This window comes from Giraffa tippelskirchi, chromosome 5 (assembly GCF_054371585.1).
Source record: "Giraffa tippelskirchi isolate mGirTip1 chromosome 5, T2T-mGirTip1v1.2.pri, whole genome shotgun sequence".
Lineage (NCBI taxonomy): Eukaryota > Metazoa > Chordata > Mammalia > Artiodactyla > Giraffidae > Giraffa > Giraffa tippelskirchi.
This window is the reverse complement of record NC_137279.1, coordinates 130,129,188-130,152,120: the sequence shown is the minus strand read 5'-3', so window position 1 is coordinate 130,152,120 and position 22,933 is coordinate 130,129,188. Positions and strand designations below refer to the sequence as shown.

Below are 22,933 nucleotides of genomic sequence, written 5' to 3'. Positions count from 1 at the left end.
CCTGAATCAGGACTCTTAAAATGAACTCATCTACAATTTCTCCACTTTCCCACCAAATCCTTTAATTTTTATTTAAAAAGGAGTTTTAAAAGTTTCACACAAATTCATTTAAAAAAGTCTTCCAACACCATGGGTTAGCATTCTATTAATAGCATTCTATGTCCTTCACCTGTCCATCTCTATTCCCTTTTCTCCTGCTTCTCAGTATTTTCAATAAACGTCTCACACAGTTCCAAGCTGCTTCTTCCCAGGTATGCTCCTTCCCTTCCCCGACTCCCATTTCCATTTCAATTAACAGTCTTTCAAGGTCCAAATCAGATGCTATTTCCAAAAGCCTTGCTTGGCCCTAGTCTAGTTGAAAGGAACTTCTTCTTCATCTGAACTTCCTCAAGTATTTCATGTACACTTATAACTTGGCACTTAACATGTGTTTTGCTTATACTATACTGTAACATCCAATTTATCTCTGTAGTACTTAGCATAATACACAAACCACCTTGAAGAAAATGTTAACTGAATTAGTGAATAAATCAGCCAATCACTTTTTCGTATTGTGGGCAAATAGCCCAATTTTTGCTGGCATAATGGAACAATTAGCATCCGTTAAGGTGACTCTAAATACTCAAATAATTAAATTATACGCAGGCTGAAATAAGAATAACAGTTTAGAAACACTACCATTGCAAACTGGTTAGGATGAAATCAACTTTGACACTAGTCTTCCATTACCTAGAAAATTTACTCAACTTGAACAATTCCCTATGTGGCTAATCCAGAATAAATCTGTACAGACAAATATACAGATATATACCCTTAATGAAGAGTAGTACCACAGAGATAAACTATAGCCAGGAAATTACAGAAACCCATCTCTCAGTGTCATGAGGAACACCTTTTTAAAACACAAATTAGAACATGTCATCTCCTTATTTAAAATATTCTTCAGTGACTTCTTAACATTTTTAGCAAGCACTCAAAGTATCAAACCCCACCTTTCTGGCATTATCTTCTTCCCAAACACCTATAACTATTTCTCCCAACAGGAAAACTCCTGAATTCCAAATTCCATCCCTTTATCCCATACTATGTTGTTCTCTCTACCTGGAATGTCCTACACTTCATCTCTTCTTCCTCAAGCTACTCAGCCTTCACATTCAGGGTCTAGCTGAAACCTTACAAAGCCTTCTGTAACAGTGTTATTTGTCCTTGTCCTACCAGATCACCATCATTAAGTTTATGCAGTTGGAGTGCAAGTTCTTTGTAGCTTCAGAGCTAGCACAGTCCTGGTACAACAGTTAATAACTAAAATTTTTGTTGAATGAATATGACTGTTGTTTTTATTTTTCTTACCTATATTAAACATTATAAGAAATATACTGGCATGAGCTATCTTTTCTTGTTTTCTTTTTCTTTCTTTTTGAGGCTCTATCTAACAATGAAACAAATAGTAAAGGCAGCAAGGAAAAACAAACTCAATTTAATTCCCAGTTCCCCTTGAAATGAGGTCTAGACTAAAGAACTTGAATTCCTACAGAACATAAAGTAATATACGATCCACCGGTTTGCTTAAAAGTGGATGGTATGAAAAATAAAACAGTGACTTTACTAAAAAAAAAATGTAGATACATTACATTAGTGGTATTGACTGAAAGGATTGAGTATAAATTCAAGTTTTTTCTCATTGGAAAAGTTATTCTTTAATTATAATGATGAGTCTGTTGTTGTAGAACAGCAACGATCATGCTTTATTTTCAAAATGTTACCATGGAAAGTATTCTGAAGATAATGAAATGAAGCTTTCCTCCAAATATCTGCATATGTAAAAATATTTTTCTTGCATTAATTTTAAGTATCTAGAAATTCCCAATTTATTAATACTTTAAATGCTAAGGTGAGCAGTTGATCAAAAAACATGATCTACAGATAAACATTTGAATATGAGTAAAGAAAATTCACTTGCTGCCACAGAGGAGTGCTATGATTTCCAAACTATTATTACTGTTGATTCTAATCAGTATTAGTTTCTAAACGAGACACTTAAGGGAAGTGTTTTCAATCTGTGGGTAGTGGCTTCTCACTGGGTAGAAATCAATTCACTGGGTCATGACCAGTATTAATTTTTAATGAGAAAGAATACAACAGAAAATATCAGGGTATATCATACTCAATTCAGGTAAGTGAATGAGCGAACAAGTGAGTGTATATATGTATGAATGTGAGTTTATATACAGGGTCAAGATGTAAAATGGAATTCCAATAAAAATACTGAATACCACTGTTATGTTTTCTTCTTTTTAGGAGATGACAGATTGCTGTTACCACAGAAAAGCATCATACAAACATGCATTCATCTTAGATATATTTGCTTTCACAACATTCTCTCTACCTGAACTTCAATTATTTTCCTTTATCTGTCAAAAATTCACTTTTACTTTGACCTCAAAATTTTTTATTTCCCAATGCAGATTAAGTTGACAGAATTCACTTTATCTTGAATAATTTTAACTACTAAAAAATTTTAATAACCAGAGTGACCCTATAATTTATTATGCAATCCAGTACACTCATGAGAGTGAAAGAGGCACTATTACTCAGTCACTCTGTTAGTAGCTTAGTAAATATACTGTTCCAAATACTGCCAGTATAAAAAAGATATCATTTAACTAATTAAAAGATTATCAAACACAAAAGCCAATAAAGCAAAAAGTCCAAAACCATTTAAAATAAATTGCATGAAATTTCTAATTTTTAATGAAAATTAATAATGTTATTAGACTATACAAAGAATCAACCAGGAAAAAATGGACATGTAAAACAATATAAAGAGCACAAAACCTGAAAAAGAAGTCTACCAATAATAGCATAGTCTATATTAACTGGAAAAAAATTTTTGAATAATAAGTATATCTTGAATTTACAGTAATGTAGGATATGAAGTAACCCTTTAGAAATAGCCTCTTTAGACAAAAATCCACTAAAAAACAGTAAAACAGCTTCATGGATGAGTATCCACAACTGAAGGCACATGGAAATCATTAACAATTTATGTGAACCTGCCCAATGGATGATAAACTAGGTCAGTTCTGGGCAAAATTTAAATCTGTGAAGTTGACTCTTTTTTGACAACTGAACTCTGTTCCAAGTATGCCTTCCTCTTCCATGTCCTTAATTTCCAAACTTTCCTACCTTTTTCATTATTTCCTTTTACTTAAATTAGGATTTATATCTGTGATCATTGAAATGAGTTTGATGTTACATAATTCTGGCATCTTGTAACTATTACACACACACACACAAACACATACACAAAGATTTCTTAGGGCTCCAGATTCCCAGTTCTGTATTCTTTTCACTTCATTTTTAGTTGGCGTCTCCTCTTTCTTAGTTTTTACCAGAGGAAGGGCCCATGGATGAAAACCTTCAATGGTTATCAACTACATGTAAAGCCTACATATGGAAAATATTTATCTGTGGATGATAAAGCGCGTTTCTGGGATGGGGGTCATAGTGAAGTCTCAAAAATGTCAATAACCACCTCCACAAAAGAATCGAGAACTATCACATTAGAAGTATTTGAGTCATCAGTAAATAAATATTTGAGAAACAGGAGCATCCTTTTCATTCTCTTCAGGATAGCTGGAATATTTCTCTTTCTCAAAAAGCCACCAGTTCCCAGAGACAAGGCCAGGAGCTGGAGGCTTCTAAGAAGGCTTGGGAGTTTATTCTACTACAGGAATCAAAGCATGCCTTGATCATCAAGGATCTATGGTTTTTCTTCCAAAGTAGGCCACATAATTAAAAATACACATCAATCAAGTCTGCTTGGACTAGGAGAATAGAGATTTCAGTTCTACTTATTTTCCCTTTACATTGTTTCAGTTTTGTGATATAGCTGGATTAAGGTAAATTAAAAAAAAATGATTCTGTAGTTTATTCCTCAAAACAGCATCTATGTATTCTTGAAAAATAATGCCTTTTACTCACATGAATTGATGCTGCTGCTGCTGCTAAGTCGCTTCAGTCATGTCTGACTCTGCGATCCCATAGATGGCAGCCCACCAGGCTCCCCCATCCCTGGGATTCTCCAGGTAAGAGCACTGGAGAGGGTTGCCATTTCCTTCTCCAATGCATGAAAGTGAAAAGTGAAAGTGAAGACGCTCAGTCGTGTCCGACTCTTAGCGACCCCATAGACTGCAGCCTACCAGGCTCCTCCATCCATGGGATTTTCCAGGCAAGAGTAGTGGAGTGGGTTGCCATTGCCTTCTCCATGAACTGATGAATCCCTTACAATGACTCAGTGGAACCCTCCAGGATAGTAGGCTGGGACCATTGTTTTATACCAGTGAAACTGATATGGAAGAAGAGAATAGGTATGTGGAGTTTATAAATATAATACAGAATTCTCTACTTGGAAAACAAAACATTAGTAAAGCTGATAAAAACTTCTTATTGGCATGAATAAGCAGCAAAAATATCTTCTATGTAGCTCTACTGGTCAAGATTTTTAAAAGCAGGGGAAATGTTTCAGAATTTCCAAAGGACCATGCGATTTTTATATTTCTTGAAAGTGGATAGGGGCTGTGGTAAATACCACCTTTCTTCATCTTTTCATTTCCCTTCTTTTTGCCCTAAGACTGCCTAATACACACTTTTATATTTTTAACATTTCTGATAGATATTTTGGTTAGTATTTAATAACATTTAAACATAGTATCCTCTTTCTTGATGCCCACAAAAATGTATCCCCATTCATCCTGTATTACTTTTTTCCCAACTAATGAAATTTTTAGATGATAAAGTGTTCATGAGAATGCACCCTTGGTCAATGGAAGGTTATGATCAGTTATTTATTAACAATTAATACTATTACTATTAATACTATTATTCTGAAGGATTTTCAGATGAGATAAAGGCATTTTTTAATGGACTACAAAATCTAGACTGGAGAGATCCCCTCCAGTGAATATTTATGTAATGTGCCCAAATAGTCAGAATGGAACTTTTTCTAAAGTATTCTGAAATCTAATGCATGTATTAGATTGCACGTTCTCTCTTTCTTTTTTTCCTTTCTTTCTTGATCACACCATGCAGCTTGCAGGATCTCAGTTCTTCAACCAAGAACTGAACCTGAGTCATGGAAGGGAAGCCCAGACTCCTAACCACTAGGCCATCAGGGAACTCCTCTCCCTGTTCTTTCTAATTAGACTCTTCACCAGAATGCTCCTCACCTTGAACCCAACTTCACTTTTAGGATTTTCCATTGCTGTCACTCTGTATGTGGTAAGTAACAGTGATTAAAAACAAAGGCCTCGGGATAACACAGCCTTGATTGAAATTTCAAGTCTGCTATTATTAGTTGCGTAAGTTTTGGACAACTTGCTTAAGTTCTCTAAAGCTCTAGTTTCCTATAAAATACAGATCATTATGATACGTACAACTAAAATGGTGGTTGTGAAGATTAAATGTTATGCATGTAAGTTGCATACAGCATAGTGCCTAATGCATAGAAGTGTTCAATACAAGTTAGTGGCTATGATAATAATAATGATTTCCTGCTTCTATGGCCTCTTATTTTCACTGCCCCCCTGCCTCTAATGTCTGCAATCACCTTTCAAGACTGATGAAGCTAGAAGTAACTAAAATGTCACAGTAGGAGGACTAATCCAATAAAGTAAAACTCACTCTACTTCCCTCCTTTTAATATAAATGGTCAGTAGTCACCCCAAATCAGTGATTTATTAAGTCAGGATAAAGCAAAGAGGCAGAAGAAAGACACTAGTGTGACTACAAATGTTTCTTCGGTGGCAAGAACATACTGAATGTAAGCCATAGGAAGACATGAGGAAGAATAAAAAAGCTGGATAAACAACTAGAAGAAAGCAGAAGGCAGTGATATAAAAGAGCAAGAGAAATAAAAAGACTGGAAAGAGATTTTTAGGCAAAAGGATTTATGTAGATCTATTTAGAAAAGAGAGTATTTTAAGATGTCAGAGAGATGGAGTTTGCTAAAGCAAGGTTGCTTGAAAGGCTACAAACAAAATGAGCAAAGCATTCTATAGGATTTAAGAAGCAGTATTACATATGAGTAAGCTAATAAAATTTTCACAAGCTAGCCATATGAAAAGGTTATCTGCAAGGTTGGGCTAACCAACCAAAAATAACACAGAAATGTGCATGGTAACATTTATGTGCATAGCTATATTTATTAATGCTAAATATAGCTGAGGGGCATTAAATGAAAAATCTATTCAGTCATAAACACAGGCCATTATTAAGGCTAGCCCCTTCAAAAAGTTGATCTATAGACTAATAAAGACTTGTTCATTTGCTTATTTTTCCAATCTAGCTACATATCTGAAATTTCACTATAATTTCCTTGCCAAATAAAGCATTTCCCTAAGCTAGAATTCTTTTTTACCAAAGAGAGGTGTCTTACTAGAATCTACTAACAAAAATAAACGTAAAAATAGTATAATTTAAAAGTCAGTAAGAATAATGTAGACTCAAAAGTTTCCACACCTCTATTGGGTTACTTTTTCCTCAAAGCAAGCCAATAAGAGCTAAATGAAAAAGAATAACTTAATTAAAATTATATCCAACAGTTTACAAGTTGCTGAAATTTAATGTGTGTTCAGACTCAACTGCTGCTTACAAAAGAAAGCTATAAATATCATCTGAACTAGCACCAGTCTGGTGAGGAAAAAAAAAGTGTATTGTATCAAACAGACTTGCTGTGTTATCTGTTCAAACATACCTGTACCAGTCAAAAGTCCAGCACTCTTCTTTCGTGCATAAGCGCGTAAGTGGTTGGACAGGCTAACAGCACTTGTAAACGTCGTATTGCAATGCACACATGTTCTAAGCTTCACAGGCATACCTATCATTCAAAAGAAAACTATAATCCAGTTCTCACTTCAAAAAGTGAAATTTTCTTAGGTAAAAGCGTGAAGAAAAGTACCACAATAAAGATGGTTTTAAAAAACGTTCATTGATATGAGCTTAAGATATGGAGGGGAAATTAAGTTAACTATTATTAGTTTGTAGTTAGTATTTAGAGGCAACACATGCTCTTTTGGAAAGGGAGAAGAGGAGTGTCTTGAACCCCTGAGTATCTCTGGATTTAATACCTATTATCACTTTCTTGCAGATTTCTGTGTTACGCAGATCATTTCCTAAACCTAAAATACAATCCTGTGATTTGAATTGCACAGTTCTGTTGAGAAGTTTCAAAGTTTACAACATTATCAATAAAACAAAAAATTAAAAAGTCTAGTTGACAAAGTGGTAATTAAAGTGTTTTACCCACAAAACTGTAAAAGGCTCAATACTAAATTAGGCTTTCTGATGAAGGCTGGGAGAAAAGGTGGTAAAACACACCACTGAACAGCTGTTAGACACAACATTTTATTCAGGGCATTTTATGTTCATCACTCTGAATGCGCAATCAATAATGAAAATTAATGATTTGAAGTTTTTTCCTAAAATCTTTGTGCTAAATAAATGATCAACAAGCTAACATCTCAGTCATCACCGTAAAGAAAACATGTTGAAACCATAAGAAACTCCTACCTTCTCAGACAGCCCTCACGCCCCCAACACGTTTCAACTGGTTTTTTCAACATTATTGTGATTGCCACAGATACACTTTCCCCTCTCTGAAGTATACTACACCTTGGCCAACATAACTGCCACATCTTGCTTACATTTTATCCCTCTGAAAAATGTTGAAATATTAGCTTTGAAAGACTCTCTTTGTACAAAAGAAAGATCCCTATTAACCAGAAGCCCATACAAGATAAATTGTTTTTCAGACCACTTACGATACAAGACAATCTTTCCTCAAATCAAATCTGCATTACAAATATTTAGATATCCCAATGTCTGCCCAAAGTAAACAAACCAACATTATAGTAATTTTATTCATTATTAATTCACTGACGAGTTACTTTTACCTTCAACCTAGGGCTAAAATTATGGTATCATCTAAACTAATCTTCAGCATTCTTAACATCCAAAAGAAACCTATAGAGACACAACATTTCTCTAGTCTAAATCCAGACTTAGCAATACCAAATAAAGCTTGGCAACTTTATCTGTCACATCATTTGCCAACTCATACAAAATATTCCTTTGGAAAGGAAAAACTATGGGTGCACAACCACTAGGTTAAACCATCTGTTCTGTTCAAATAGAACATGTTGTAAAATCTAAAATCCCAAACAAATGTTTTATACTCACAACAGTCCTCCAAAACCAAACTATCTCACAATACAATGAGGAATTAGAGAGGGAAGAAGTTTCTTTGGGTTAATGGCAACACACAACAAACACCAATCCATTCTGTTTGTTTGACCTACGCAGGAGGAAAATCTGTACAACTAAAATCTTGAAAACAAAAAATCACTCTGGAGCACTGGCAAAAATATGACAGCCTTTTCAGTAACACTATGCTTCTGAACAATGTCAACCTCCCATCCAAAGAACCATCACCCGTCCATGACAAATTTTATTTTTATAGATCAGTGTTTTGTTTGTTTTTGCTTTTGTTCTCACCTTGCACTGTTACCAAGAAATGAGGCACAGAGACTTCAATGCTGATGAACATCAACTGATGATTTATATAGAAAATAACAGTGTAACCAATCTCTGTTCTGCAAAAAAGCAGCTTAAATAAAGGATTCTGAAAAAGTATTTTCTATACATATTCCACTTAGGTAAACATAATTGTGTTTAAATTACGTAAGATAGTCATAAATGTCCTCTTACCTGAGTGCATAGTGAAGTCCATTTTTTGTGGTTGATACATCAATGGACTATCTTCGTTTAGTGGAAGAACACATTTCTGAACAAACCTCTTTCTTGCAGTTTGATTATGGATCTTTTGAGGAGAAACAGAAGAATTCTTTTCTTCTCCTATCCTTTTATTTTTAAGCAGTTCTATCAGTGTAAGAGACTGATTCTTTTTTCCACTGGGCAGTTCTGGTTTAGTTTCATCATATTCATTTAAGAAACCCAGCCCTTCTTCCTCTGATGCAGACACTGATAAAGCTTCAGTCTTTAGGCCATTACGGTATGCTTCAAGAGGTATAACATTTTGAGATAGAAAGTCATCACCTGATGCAAGTTTTTGAGCTACAAATGGTCGAGGAATAATACGACGACTGTTCAATGCCTTTAAGATTTTTTCATATTTTTCTTCATTTTGCATCATCTCATTCAGAACACAGATTGGAGATTTGTGAGCATCCCACTTGGTCTTTCCAAGTCTTTTCAGGTGGCCTCTAACATGATTTGATAATCCAATTTTAGTATCAAACCAACCACCACAGAGCTGACAAGTGTGTTCAGAAGTGGATTCAGACTTCTCTATAGCTAAAAAAAATTTTTTAAGAGTAATATCAGAATTTTTTCATAAATTGAACTCCTCAAAACAAATTAACTCTGAAATATGAAATTATGTGATTCTAATGAAGGCCAAATTTGAGCAAAACCTTCAAATCCTTTGAATTCGAATATGGACATACTAGCCCAAATTATCCACATGAAAACTTACCTTTTCTAACTCTCTTAACAGGTGTTCCTGTGCCAGTTCTTTTGAAATGTTGCATTTTGTCACTTGTGGCTATTTGTTCTGGTGATACAACGTGGCGGGCTTCATAGCTTAATCCTGCTCTGTGAAGATGTCCCCTGACATGATTTGACAACCCAACACCTGTTTCAAATGTTGCTGGGCAGTAAGGACATGACTTCTTCTCAAGAGACAAATCAGTCCAGTGAAAGACAGAACTATGCTTTGACAATGCAGTTTCTGCATTTTCTAAATGCTGAGGATCATGAATCTCATGCAAAAAGTTATTAGTTCCACCATCTTCATAATATTCAAAATAAAAGCCATCATTCTGATCATAACTAAGTGTAGCATTTTCTCCAGACTGTTGACCTTCCACCTTGCTTTTAAATAGAGGGAATAAGTTTACATGTTCTTGATTAATATCATGATAGGTTTCATCTTCTATAGTCTGTGTAGTGTAGTCACCTAGCTCAACATTGTCCCAGGAACTTTCATCTTCTGTTTCATAGCTATCTTTCTTTTCGGCAGAATTAAGTTTTTGCAAAACAACAACAGTCATCTTATGCAAGAAATCTGGATAGCTATCCAAGTCTTCTCCTCCAACAGAACTTTCCTTCTTAGATTCCTTAACTACTCTCTTTACAGCTACACGTCTGTGGTCTTTGAAGCTTTCTGGCCTTCTGGTGTCAGAGTTATGAGGGTCTGAAATAAAACTATTGTTGTGAGAATTACTTGATGAAAACAGATGTAAAGAATTTAATGAACTAGCTTCCTCTTTTTTGAAATGCAGAGGATATGATTCACCTGATTTTTTGATCATTCTGTAGTTTTCATATTTATGTCTATATAAATAGTTGCTATTTGCCTTGGCATTAGATTTTTCTTTTGCTGTCTGATGGAAATACTTAGGTTTTTGGTCAATGCTGCTTTTAATCATAACAGTCTTGTGAGGAGAACTGTTTTGATTGCACACATTTACACCTGACTGGGCAATGCTTTTCCGAGCCTTTTGTATTCTGTGTGGCCGTTTATGGAATTTGGAAAAATTACTTGACTGTGAGGATGATCCAAATGTTCGCTTTACATCTTGTTTTAAAGCAGAGTTCTTTGGAAATGTTGTTGACTGTTGTTTAGTTAATGGTTTAGGACTACCAGTATCTATAGGTTCTTCAATTATGTCACTTTTTCTTTTATCAAGTCCAAGAGGACTGCCAAATGAATCAATGCATGATGATGAATGCAAGTACTCCATGTGTTTTTTAAAAATACTCCTGACTGAAGTAGTAAAAGGACACATCTTACATATATAGGTAGCTGATTTTTTGGATGATCCTATAATGGGGTCTTTCATGAATGTTTTTTTTTGTGTTTTTCTCTGGGCTACATCAGAACTGACAATAGGGCATTTTACCACTGCTCCATGGGCAATTCCTCGATGGCATTCCAGCTCATTTTCTGTCACTGCCATAAAGTTACACTCTTCACAGCAGTAGTACCTTTTATCTTTTTCATGGGTTTTAGCATGTTGCACAAATGTTTTAGGGCAATTGGTACCAAACACACACTGAGGGCATTGCAATCGTGCACTTCTTCCTTCATCCTGAAGTTCTTTCAATTCACGTATTTCCTCCATCAATTTCTGTCTTCTTTCTTGGTGAATAATCATATGCTTTAGCAGTGAGTTACGATCTCGAAATGTCCGTCCACATTCTCTACAAGCATATGGCCTTGGGACATTAAGGTGACGAAAGTGACTATTCCCATCTAAATGATACATCATATGCCTGTGGAGATGCTTTTTCTCCCTAAAATTCACATTGCACTTTGTACAGGGGTAGAATGATGGCTCTTCGGTGCTGAAAGTAGCAGGTGACTCAGAATCACTTTCTTCACATTTCTTTTTTAAGGTATTTGAAAGAAAAGTGCTAGTATGAACAGGTGAACTTTCTTCTCCACACTTATCTGCGTTAAAAATTAGATGCTGAAAAGTATCTACAGATTCCAAGTCTTCATCAGCTGATTCAGGTTTCACTTGAGATAATGCATATGTCCGTGAGTCTATTGCTTGCACATCTTCATTCTGTTCCATAAAGTCTACTTCTAGCATTTTTGACTTATTGGGTATACAGTTAGAATCACTAAAGCAATCTTCGGTATAACGAGTTATCTTGCTCACATCCATTTTTCGCTTTCTCTTTTTTTCCAGACCTACTTTAGAGTGAACTGGAGCTTTATCTACTGTGTCGTCATTAGTTATAAGAAACTGAATGAACTCTTTTTGGGGATCCCAGTTTGTATCATTGTCTGACCTAAATTCATCTGTACCTGAGGAAATTCCTGTTAATGTACTGACACAATCATTTTTTACCAATAAATCTTCACTATCCTCACCTACCTCTACTTGATTTATTAAAGTGCTATCTGACTTTATACCACTCCCTACTGAATTCTGAATGTCACAACCAATTGAAGCAGAGGTAGGTAGTTTTTTAATGGAATGGGTTGGATTCTTAGCATGTGCTACATCTGATAATAAAAATAAAACTTGGTGTTGACTTGCTTTCTGTGGTGTAGACAGCTGAAGATCGGCTGCCACATTCAAACCTGAACAAGATTCTGTTGTTGGCTGATCCACAGGCTGTCCAGTGGTTAATGAAACACTGCCTTTATTCATACTGGAAGTCTTAGTTAAGGAGGAGTGTGAAACTGGTCCATTAACAGCAGCTCCCTTAGGCAAGATAAAGTTTTCACTAGAAACAGTAGGAGCACCAGCATGTATAAACAGAGTAGACTGGCCTCCACTTAAGGCTTTTTCAGATTTGTCCTTTGACAGTTCTTCAGGCAAAGTGAATGTATTGTTTTTCTGAAATGATGCTTGACAATCTTTTGGTTTATGAACTCCACTCTCTTTGTCTGATATAAAACTGTTGTCATCTAGGAGTTCTTCTTTAGCACCAGTAACATCGGTGTTTATCTTCAAATCATCCATATTGTTGGTAAGCCCATTTAACACATTTAGTCTAGAAAACGGAAAAAAAAATTTTAGATTTGCATGAAAGAAAAATTATCCTTAGAACGCATGGAGAGTTGAAAGTACACATTTTTAGTAGCTTAATTCTACTCTTTATATTAAGACCCTAATAATTTTTCAATAATGAAGAAACACTTTAAAAAACTGAAAGATTTTTAGTGTTGTAGATGTTAATTTTTCCTTTGTGTTAGGCAGCAACACCCCCTAAACTGTACATATACAAAATGTGTAGAGCAAAGCAATATAAACACACACACAGACACACACAATATAAATGAATATGCTACAAACTGAAAAAAATCTAAAATCTTATATATGAGATTGTTAATAAAAATAAAATTATGTTACCTAAGTAAATTTACCTAAGTAAATTTACTGTGGACATTCTACACTAGAGAATAATGTAAAGTGTTACATATTACAGAAAAGTAAAACTTTTGTCACTTAAAACTCCATTTCCAGAGGAAGGTAACAAAACACTAATCAGTAAAGAAGCTTACTTGAATGTACTTATGTGCTATCAACAACGACTAATGTATGAAACTGTATTTTTTTATTTAAAATAAGACTGTTCTGCTCTCAGTATTTCACATTCTCTTAAAATTCTACTAATTTAAAAAACAATTTATTCACTGGGTTTCATTCTACCCTTATGTAAATTATCCTTCATTCTAAATTTGTAAAGTTAAAATCAAAGAAGTTTTATGTTTCTTTAAACTTTCATAACTTGAGTCCTCAAATTCTAGGCATTCCCTAACAGGAAGTTATCCCATTTTATGATCTGAGAGTCTACTATAATGATCTAAAAGTTTTTACTCCAATCTGAAAACATCATAAATGTATGGTAAATTCTTCAGTTTATTTCATATAAAAATGCAGATAATATTTTCTAGGCATTTTTAAAAATTTTTTTAATTGAAGGATAATTGCTTTACAGAATTTTGTGGTTTTCTGTCATACATCAACAAGAATTAGCCATAGGTACTAAACATTTTTGATAATATATTTAACTGTTATGAGAGGACAGCAGAATATTTTAAAAGAAGACTTCTGAAAGTTTGGAAGACATACATTCCATGGCTATAAATACTGCCCCTACTATTAAGAATTTCCTTGTACCCTGTTCTTATTTTGCTCTTAGAAATAGCCACACTATATAAGCATTACCTTGGAAGAATGTAAGCTCTTTGAGAGTAGGGATAGTGAACTCTTAGAACCTAACAAGACACTTGGCATAGGTGCTCAGGAATATTTGTTGAATAAAGCACTAATATGGTGAATGAATAAAAACACAACTGCAAAATCAAGACAAAAGTTTCTGAAAATTTTCTTCCTATGAAATTTGGGTATCTCACTCAAATATTGGAAATTCCATCAAGTTTCTGATTTCTTAACTCAGCAGTTATAGCAAGGCTTTCAAAATATCTAATAATCATCAAGTGCAATTTACAAACCTGCTATTTGGCAACCCCACATATTTAATTATTTGAAGTACTGGCATAATATCCCGTATTTCTTTTCCTTTTGTACCTGGTATTAAGCATAATTTATTAATGCTACAAATATTTATTGAGCTCTTACTATGTGCCACACACTGCTCTAGTAATAGGGGTTCAGTAGCAAGCATGCCAAATAAAGTTCCTGCTCTCAGATAAAGAATAAAGTCTATCATTTTTCTTTTATAGTATTCTTATTCGTATAATGAGTAATTTTATTTTAGAACAGCAGGAACTATTTAGAAATGAAAACATTTTCAATGAAGTTCATTATTTCTAATTTATTTTATGGTACCAATTATATATTTTGTAAAACATTAAATCTAATTAAAGAATAAAAGAACTGCTTCTAAGTATTTTCTTCTTATTTCACAACTTAAAGCAGCTCTTATAAGTATGACCTTATACTTTCCACAACATATGTTCTTTAATACAACAAATACTACAAATATCTTTCTTTGGCATTATCACTTATACCAACAATTATTTTTCTGACCTTCATAGGTCTTAGAATTCTGTTTTGAGATTGGCAAATTTCCACAGTAATAAAAACAGACTTCAAATAAGATCATATTCAATGATATCACTCCAAAATGGTGCTAATGCAGCACCCAGCAGGAGTTTCTACATCACATACACAAAAGTTAAAAATGGGCAGCACATAAACATGTGTTAGGAAGGAGTGTGCAAATGTCAATGAAAAGGAAAGCAAATCATGATGCTATACTACTACTCATTAATGATGTTTCTCATTAAGTTAAGCAGAAAAAGTAAAACGTCCAAATAGGAACAACCACATAAATCAGAAATGGACAACAGATCTTTTTTTTTTAAAAAATTAGCCTGTAAGACACTTACTTTCTATTCCAACTTATTATAATCACAGAGGTAGACAAATATATGCTCAGTCAATCTGAAAGCCTATATTAGCTTTTCTCAACAGGAAGCTACGTTGCTAACGAAGTGGTAAATTCAGTGTTAATGAGTGGCTTCACTGTTACCACCTCAGAGGTAAAACCTTCCATGTTCCATGTTCCACCCATCTGTTCTGGTGTTAGAGGTTCAGAGATGGAACAGACGCTTCCCATTTAAAGCAACTTCATTGGTACCCCCTGAACAGCAGGGTGACAAACTATGAGAATATCATGTCGGCTTGGAGATTGCCTTCTCATTACTAGAATAGCTTTATAAGAGCTTCCATAAATTGGAAGATATCAAAGTGTTTTGCTCAAAAACAGAGTATATACGTATAAAAAATTTTTTAACAAACAAAATACATGTAGTAAAAGAAAAGGTTAAATTAAATATTGTGAAAATATAAAATGAGGTCTTTAATAGTCAAAGTTTTCCTTTATATCTACATGGTGAAATGCACCTTACTTGTCTCCAATAGACCATCTCTGCTCAAAAACAGAGGAGTTATTCTTTTTCAAAAAAAATTTTATTAGCACATTAATATTAAAAATCTATCACATCACTCTAAAAATATGCTATAAGAAACTGAATAAGTAAGCTAGTATTTTAGCAACCATAAAAAATTTTCCTGGCTTAAAGTTCAGAATATATTTCTATAAATGAAAAGATACATTCAAGATACATTTTTCTTAACAGCATTCAAGACTCAAAGCTACTGCATTGAGATACAATAAAGAACAATGGATCATCAATATGTGTTGCACTGATCCAGAATTTTGACATCATAAATTATTTCCCTACATTCAGGACGTTTATGGAGTAGAATCCAGCCAAGAAAACATTTTTTGACCTATAAACTAATTTCACACACTCTCAAACAGATTTTTCAACAATCTCTATATAGTTAAAATACATATAACAGAGTTACAAATACCAGCTTATGTTAACATAACAAAGGAAGGGACATATCTGAAGGTAGGCATTATTCATTAAGTTTAAAAAAGAGAAACTACTAAATTAAAATCAACAAATTAACGTTATATTGTTTGGCCTCTCTAAATTTCAATGAAATTGCTGTATCAATTAGAATCTTTTTATTAAATGTTTAAATACTATCACTGTGTCCTCCTCCATGTAATCATATAACTACAGAATTTTTCTTTTAACTGAATTGTAAACTGTTATTCAAAAAATTCACACACTTAATGAAAAGCTGCAAATGGAATTTTAAATCTACATAACATATTTCAGGTTCTAGGAAATCATAATGAGTTCTACAGCTATAACTGCCTGTAAGTTATATACTACTAAGAGCATTAAAAAAAGAAGTACAAAGGTCAGATCTGTCTTCAAGATGACAGATCATCACTTATATGCCTCAAGCTAGACTTATTGTCTCAGAAATCTCAAACATCAGTATTTTTGCAAACTATCAGCACTTGCTATAACACCCTCACTACACTACATCTTGAGGTTACTACAGAAGAAATGAGGTGATAATTGCATATTAACATAATTATTCTGTAATCCCTCTGAGCAAGTTTCCTAGGTCACTCAGTAATTCAGATTAGATACAACCTTCCTGTCATCAAATCTATGCTGTCCACTTTCTGTTCATGAATAATTCTTTTTTTGATAGAAAATTAGCTTAATTTCATTCTTTTATGTACATTATTAATTGTATTTATTGTAAGTAGGTTAATATTCTGTGGGTACTTATTACATAATGCCAACCTCTGTCATGAAGAATGATTTCTCACAAAATATAGTACAATTTGCCCTCATTCTACATTAGTTCATTAATAACTATATTTCATAGCTATAAATAAATTATAACATTGCACATTAGCTGAGTTACAGTTAGTATCTGTCAGATTTTTACAAATCCCATGTTCACTGAAATTATCCTTGAGAACACATGACAACTTCATTTAGACATACATGAGGTTGGGTCAACTGTCATTCTAACTGCAAAACAAATCTCAATTAACTGAAATATTAGATCTAAAATTACTTCAGTATTTAAGCCTAGATATACTATACACAATATACAAATATATATATATATATATATATATATACACACCTGTCTCACCTAGTGTACAATCAAGTGAAGACAGAGTGTACTGTATATAACCATATTATCCAGGTAGTATCCTAAACGGGATGTCACATTGAGAGGAAACTCTTAAAAAATAGTGAACATTCATAGGGGTATCCAACATATAACATAATGAATGAAGAGAAAACCTGGCATGTTAAATCAATTTGCCAATACAATTAACAATCTTCGACAATCCAAAAATAAAAGGATATGTGTAAACATAAAAAAAAAAAATTAACAATCTTCAAATGTTTGAAGGTTTGGCATATAGAAGGAATAATATAGAATCAATATGCTTGAATCATAAAGATGTGGTTTTATCTCAAGATTAAGAAAAAGTAGAAACAGGAACCATTCAGCATTTCAAAGGGCTGTCTGACACAAGAGTGAATTGAATGACTCCGCAGGCTGGACTATTTGTCAGAACATTGTAGAAAGAAATATGGCATTGGAGATTGGACAAGATGTTTTCTAAGGTTCTTTCTTGTATGTACTATGCATGTTTAATGTTTGGTTATTACATTATTAATACTTTACATTATTTGAAATAATGAGCTAAAAACAAAAGTTAAATATATGATACTGAACTTTAAAAATATTCTCTAAATTCAAAATTACCTGAAATAATCCTTTAGTTAACTCGCAATATGTTGATAAGCTGATTCTTCAACAATGAATTATGGCATTAAATGACTAGCACATTGAGGTCACAGAGCTATATGCATCATGAAAACTCCACTTACAGAGGTATTTTCTATTGACACCATCAAAAATAAAAAATATTGGGTGCATAATGCTTTCTTGCCAGCAGCATGTGGCACTGCCATGACAAACTAATGATCTAACTCTATCACCTAACACAAAATTACACTGAACTTGTTGAAGAGCTATATTCCTGATACCATGTATTATCCTCATTATTTTATAGGAAGATGTTACAAATAGTAAGGTACTAAGCCATAAACACCTAATAACACAAAGCAATTATTACTGCAAAGTACACTAAATATTACACATAGTTTGACACATCTCAAGAAGCTGCTATATGGCAAACTGAAGCAGGTTTATGCAAGGAGGATAAAAGAAGAGGGCCCACAAAGGTGTAACTTTAACAACCTGGTAAAATCATATAATAATGAGAAGCAACAGTAGTAGAAAAAAGTGCACAGTCACTAATAAAAGATTAATTCTGTAATGAAGAATTCTGCAACCAGAAGAGGCAAGGTAATAAACTGCAGCTGCAACCAAAGGAGAGCATTAAGTCATATTCAGCACAGAATGACTGACTGTCACGTTGTTTAGGCTTTCATATATAGTCAGAACAAGGTAAGTGATCATCTCGGTTTTGACAGGGTAAAGGACACACGTATTCACATAGCTCCAACAAGAACAAGTCATGTCTTTTTAAAAATTAAAATGAATGATAAGTTCCTTCATATGACTTTCAAACCAATCAAACTTTTGATCACAGTTTTATATTAATAGTTAACAGGAGTCAAAAATGCATCAATGGCACACTACTAGGTAATATGTCAACTCTGTCCTCCACCAAAAGAGTGTTAAACTGCCATAAATCATTTTACTTTGGGTCTTTCAGTATTCTTCAGTCTACGATGAGCTTCCTATTTCTGCTTAATTTTGAGATATTTTATAAACCCACCATATCCAATAAGTGCAAAAGAAGTACAAGTGTTAGAAATCTTAGGAAGACAGACATACAATTATAAGAAGTGAAAATATAGATAATAAAAAAATACCCAAAGTGGTAAGATTTACTAATCTTATAGATGCATATGGAATGCTTCAGAAAAGAATTCTTCAAGGGCAAAGAGAAATTTACCATTAAAAAATTACTGTGCCTACACATTTGACAACAATCAGCAAGAGACAAGGGATATGAGAAAGGAAATTTTTGAGGACAGAGTCATAATCAATGTCAGATGTCTTTTTGCTTAGTGGTTATTAGAAAAGGCTAGGAATTTGTTCAAAAACTCAAAAATTAAGAATATTCTGGATTCCATGGTGATACAGTGGATAAGAATTCACCTACCAGCACAGGGGACATGGGTTCAATCCCTGGTCCAAGAAGATCCCACATGACGCACAACAAGTAGGCCTGTGCGCCACAACTACTTAGGCCATGCTCTAAAGCCCAAAACCCACAACCTACTGAGCCTGCATGCCAAAACTACTGAAGTCTGTGCACTCTAGTGCTCCACAACTACTGAGCCTGTGTGCTGCAACTACTAAACTCCTGAGCCTAGAGTCTGTGCTCTGCAACAAGAAGCCACTGCAATGAGAACCCTGCACACTGCAACTAAGAGTAGCCCCACTCACTGCTGCTAGAGGAAAGTCTGCATGCAGCAATGAAGACCCAGTGCAACCAAAATAATAATAATAATAATAAAGACATAAATAAAGAAGAATGTTCTAAGGGCTGCTGTTGAAACTTCTGCTCCAGCCACATATGATTCCACAGGATTAATGTCCACTGAAGTAAGCACATCAAAGTTAGTGACATGACTGCAAATGCAAACAACTGTGGCTTTGAAAGAATTCCTTACAACAGTTGAAGAGATAATTTGTGCCTTAATATACTGCCTGGAACACAAGAAATGTTATGTTAGTTTATTTCTAATGCTCAAACTGGAGAAGGGCATGGCAACCCACTCCAGTATTCTTGCCTGGAGAATCCTTTGGACAGAGGAGCCTGGTGGGCTATCATCTATAGGATCGCAAAGAGTCGGACATGACTGAAGCAACTTAGCAATTTTGAGAACTCTTTCAAATTCAAAGCTTCACATACTCAACTGCATGTATATTAAAAAAATTTGTGGATTTTAATGGTTAAAGTAAAACTCTCATTATAAAAGTTCCATTAATTCATTTGGCAATAATATATTAATTAATCATATTTAAGAAGCACAAAATTACTTGAGGTCTAGTGGGAAGTAAACAGGAACATTTGCACATCTGGAGAATAAATTATTTCCCTGAGTTACCATTTAATTTTATTGAAAGGGGAGTTCAGATCATAAAATAATTCTGTAATAAGCACTTAACCTTTCACCTATAAGACATTTAAACTTTATTAAATAAATTCAAATTTACATATATTTAGATGGGAAAGTGTCACACTTTCATTGAGAAGTAGAAAAATGAAACAAAACTAGAAGTTTTATTTTCTATAAAATAATATTTTATTAGATATGAATTGCCGATATTACCATTTACTCAACTTATCGTTTTTCTTTTCTCTGAAATCAGCCTCAAGGGACTTCTCTGGTGGTCCAGTAGTTAAGAATCTGCCTTTCAATGCAGGGGACACAGGTTTGATCCCTGATCCAGGAAGATTCCACATGCCATAGGGCAACTAGGTCAGTGTGCCACAACTACTGAAGCCCATGCGCCCTAGAGCCTATGCTCCGCAGCAAGAGAAGCCACCGCAATAAAAAGCTCATACAAAGCAGCTAGAGTAGCCCTCACTCACCACAACTAGAGAAAGCCTACACACAGCAATGAAGACCCAGCACAGCCAAAGGCAAATAAATAAAATAAAATCAGCCTTCAAGATTCCAATTATCTTCTGAGAAAAAGATTCCAAGGTAACCACTACTCTATAATTATCTTCATTCAGGATGGTAAAAAATCCAAATATAAGAAATTTGCTTTCCTTAAAACAAGGTAGGCACCTCTATTTTTTCCAAATATTTTTAAAAATTATTTTAATTGGAGGAGAATTACTTCACAATACTGTCATGGTTTCTGCCATACATCAACATGAATCGGCTACAGGTATACACGTGTCCCCCCATCCTGAACCCCCTCCCGCCCACCCCATCCTATCCCTCTGGGCTGTCTTGTCCCAAAGCACCAGCTTAGAGTGCTCAGCTTCATGCCTCAAACTTGCTCTGGTCTCTCTTATATCACTATCTTTAAAAAAGAAAAGAAAAGAATGTATTTTTGTGAAGGCAAATCACAAACCAGCCAGCGTTTTTTTCTGATTCTGTATCTGAGTTGCTAACAAGTTCTTCCTTATTACATATTCAATTCTGGAGTTTTCACTATAAAACCAGAAGCATTTATTTACTGTGAATTTAAGTAACTACAAAATTTCACCAAAATGTTACAGAGAACACTACATTATATTTAGAAAATGTAAGTACTTATTAATGATCAAATGTAGAACTATTTTCCAACAATTATGATTTAAAAGAAATTCCTGGGAATTTCCCGGTGGTCTTGTGGTTAGGATTTGGCACCTTCACTGCCGTGGCCAGATTCAGTTCCTGGTGAATCAGGTTTACTCATATGGAAAAAGACTTAAGTCATGGTCAAGGTAGTAATTTTGAACCATCAGAGACAGAATGCATAACTTCCAATTTATCCAAACCATTAAACCAAAATGTTATCAATAGTACACTACTGTTTTATGAAAGGTGACTGAAACAGATTTAAATTGAGGTATTTCAGGGAAAATTCTAATTATTCCTAACACTAATCAAAACTATCAGTACTGTTGATAATTGTTTTTTTTTTTTTTTAACTGCACTGTTATCTGAGGAAGATTATATGGAACACATACATATAAAAAACTGCTATCAATAAACAGCAACACATTATTTCCCCAGTGAGTAATTTGAATTATGCAGTCTACAGTTCAAAGGAAGTAGAAGGTTCTATAAAATAGCATGGCTAAGAAGAGCCTCACAGAAAAGAGAGGGTTTTAGCTAAATTTTATACTGCGGTGCTGAGACAATCACTCTTTTGAGGCAGACCTGCCTCAGTTTGAAAAACAGCTCCACAAGGTTTAGCTTCAGACAAAGCTACTCCACTTTCCTTCAACTTCATGTTGCTTTATCAATAAAATAAGACCGAAACCTTCTGTAGTATTGTGATGATTAAGTAAGACCATGTACATAAATTATGGCAGAAAACGAACAAGAACTAAAGAGCCTCTTGATGAAAGTGAAAGAGAGTGAAAAAGCTGACTTAAAACTCAACATTCAGAAAACTAAGATCATGGCATCTGGTCCTATCACTTCATGGCAACTAGATGGGGAAACAGTGGAAACAGTGGCTGACTTTATATTTTTGGGTTCCAAAAACTGCAGATGGTGACTGCAGACATGAAATTAAAAGACGCTTACTCCTTGGAAGGAAAGTTATGACCAACCTAGACAGCATAATAAAAAGCAAAGATTACTTTGTCAACAAAGGTCCATCTAGTCAAGGCTATGGTTTTTCCAGTAGTCATGTATGGATGTGAGAGTTGGACTATTAAGAAATCTGAGCACAGAAGAATTGATGCTTTTGAGCTGTGGTGTTGGAGAAGACTCTTGAGAGTCCCTTGGACTGCAAGGAGATCCAACCAGTCCATCCTAAAGGACATCAGTCCAGAATATTCATTGGAAGGACTGATGCTGAAGCTGAAACTCCAATATTTTGGCCACCTGATGCAAAGAGCTGACTCATTTGAAAAGACCCTGACGTTTGGAAAGATTGAAGGTAGGAGGAGAAGGCGATGACAGAGGATGAGATGGTTAGATGGCATCACCGACTCAATGGACATGAGTTTGGGTAAACTCCCGGAGTTGGTGATGGACAGGGAGGCCTGGTGTGCTGCAGTTAACGGAGTCACAAAGAGTCGGACACGACCGAGCGACTGAACTGAACTGATGTACAAAAAACATGTGGCAAAAAGGCCTGGTATTTAGTAACTACTCGTTAAGTATTCATTCCCCATGACCCTGGCCGTTAACTTGCTTCATTTAAGAAATGATGACACTGAATTTCTATACATGCTCCTAACCATA

At 34.4% G+C, this 22,933-nt stretch overlaps 1 protein-coding gene across 22 annotated transcripts in view; it reads right to left on the bottom strand.

Annotated features, from left to right (window-relative positions):
- ZNF644 (zinc finger protein 644) overlaps nucleotides 1-22,933 on the bottom strand; it is a 105,989-nt gene that overhangs the window by 9,890 nt on the left and 73,166 nt on the right. For 12 of the 22 annotated variants that reach the window (XM_081486496.1, XM_081486503.1, XM_081486505.1 and 9 more), the window contains 2 exons: nucleotides 9,554-12,591; nucleotides 8,767-9,372 (listed from right to left, as the gene is read on the bottom strand). In XM_081486496.1, the coding sequence (XP_081342622.1) occupies nucleotides 8,767-9,372; nucleotides 9,554-12,591 (3,644 nt within the window). Of the gene's footprint in view, nucleotides 1-6,754; nucleotides 6,878-8,766; nucleotides 9,373-9,553; nucleotides 12,592-22,933 lie in introns of all 22 variants that reach the window. The other 10 variants (XM_081486484.1, XM_081486491.1, XM_081486485.1 and 7 more) reach the window with 1 other exon arrangement.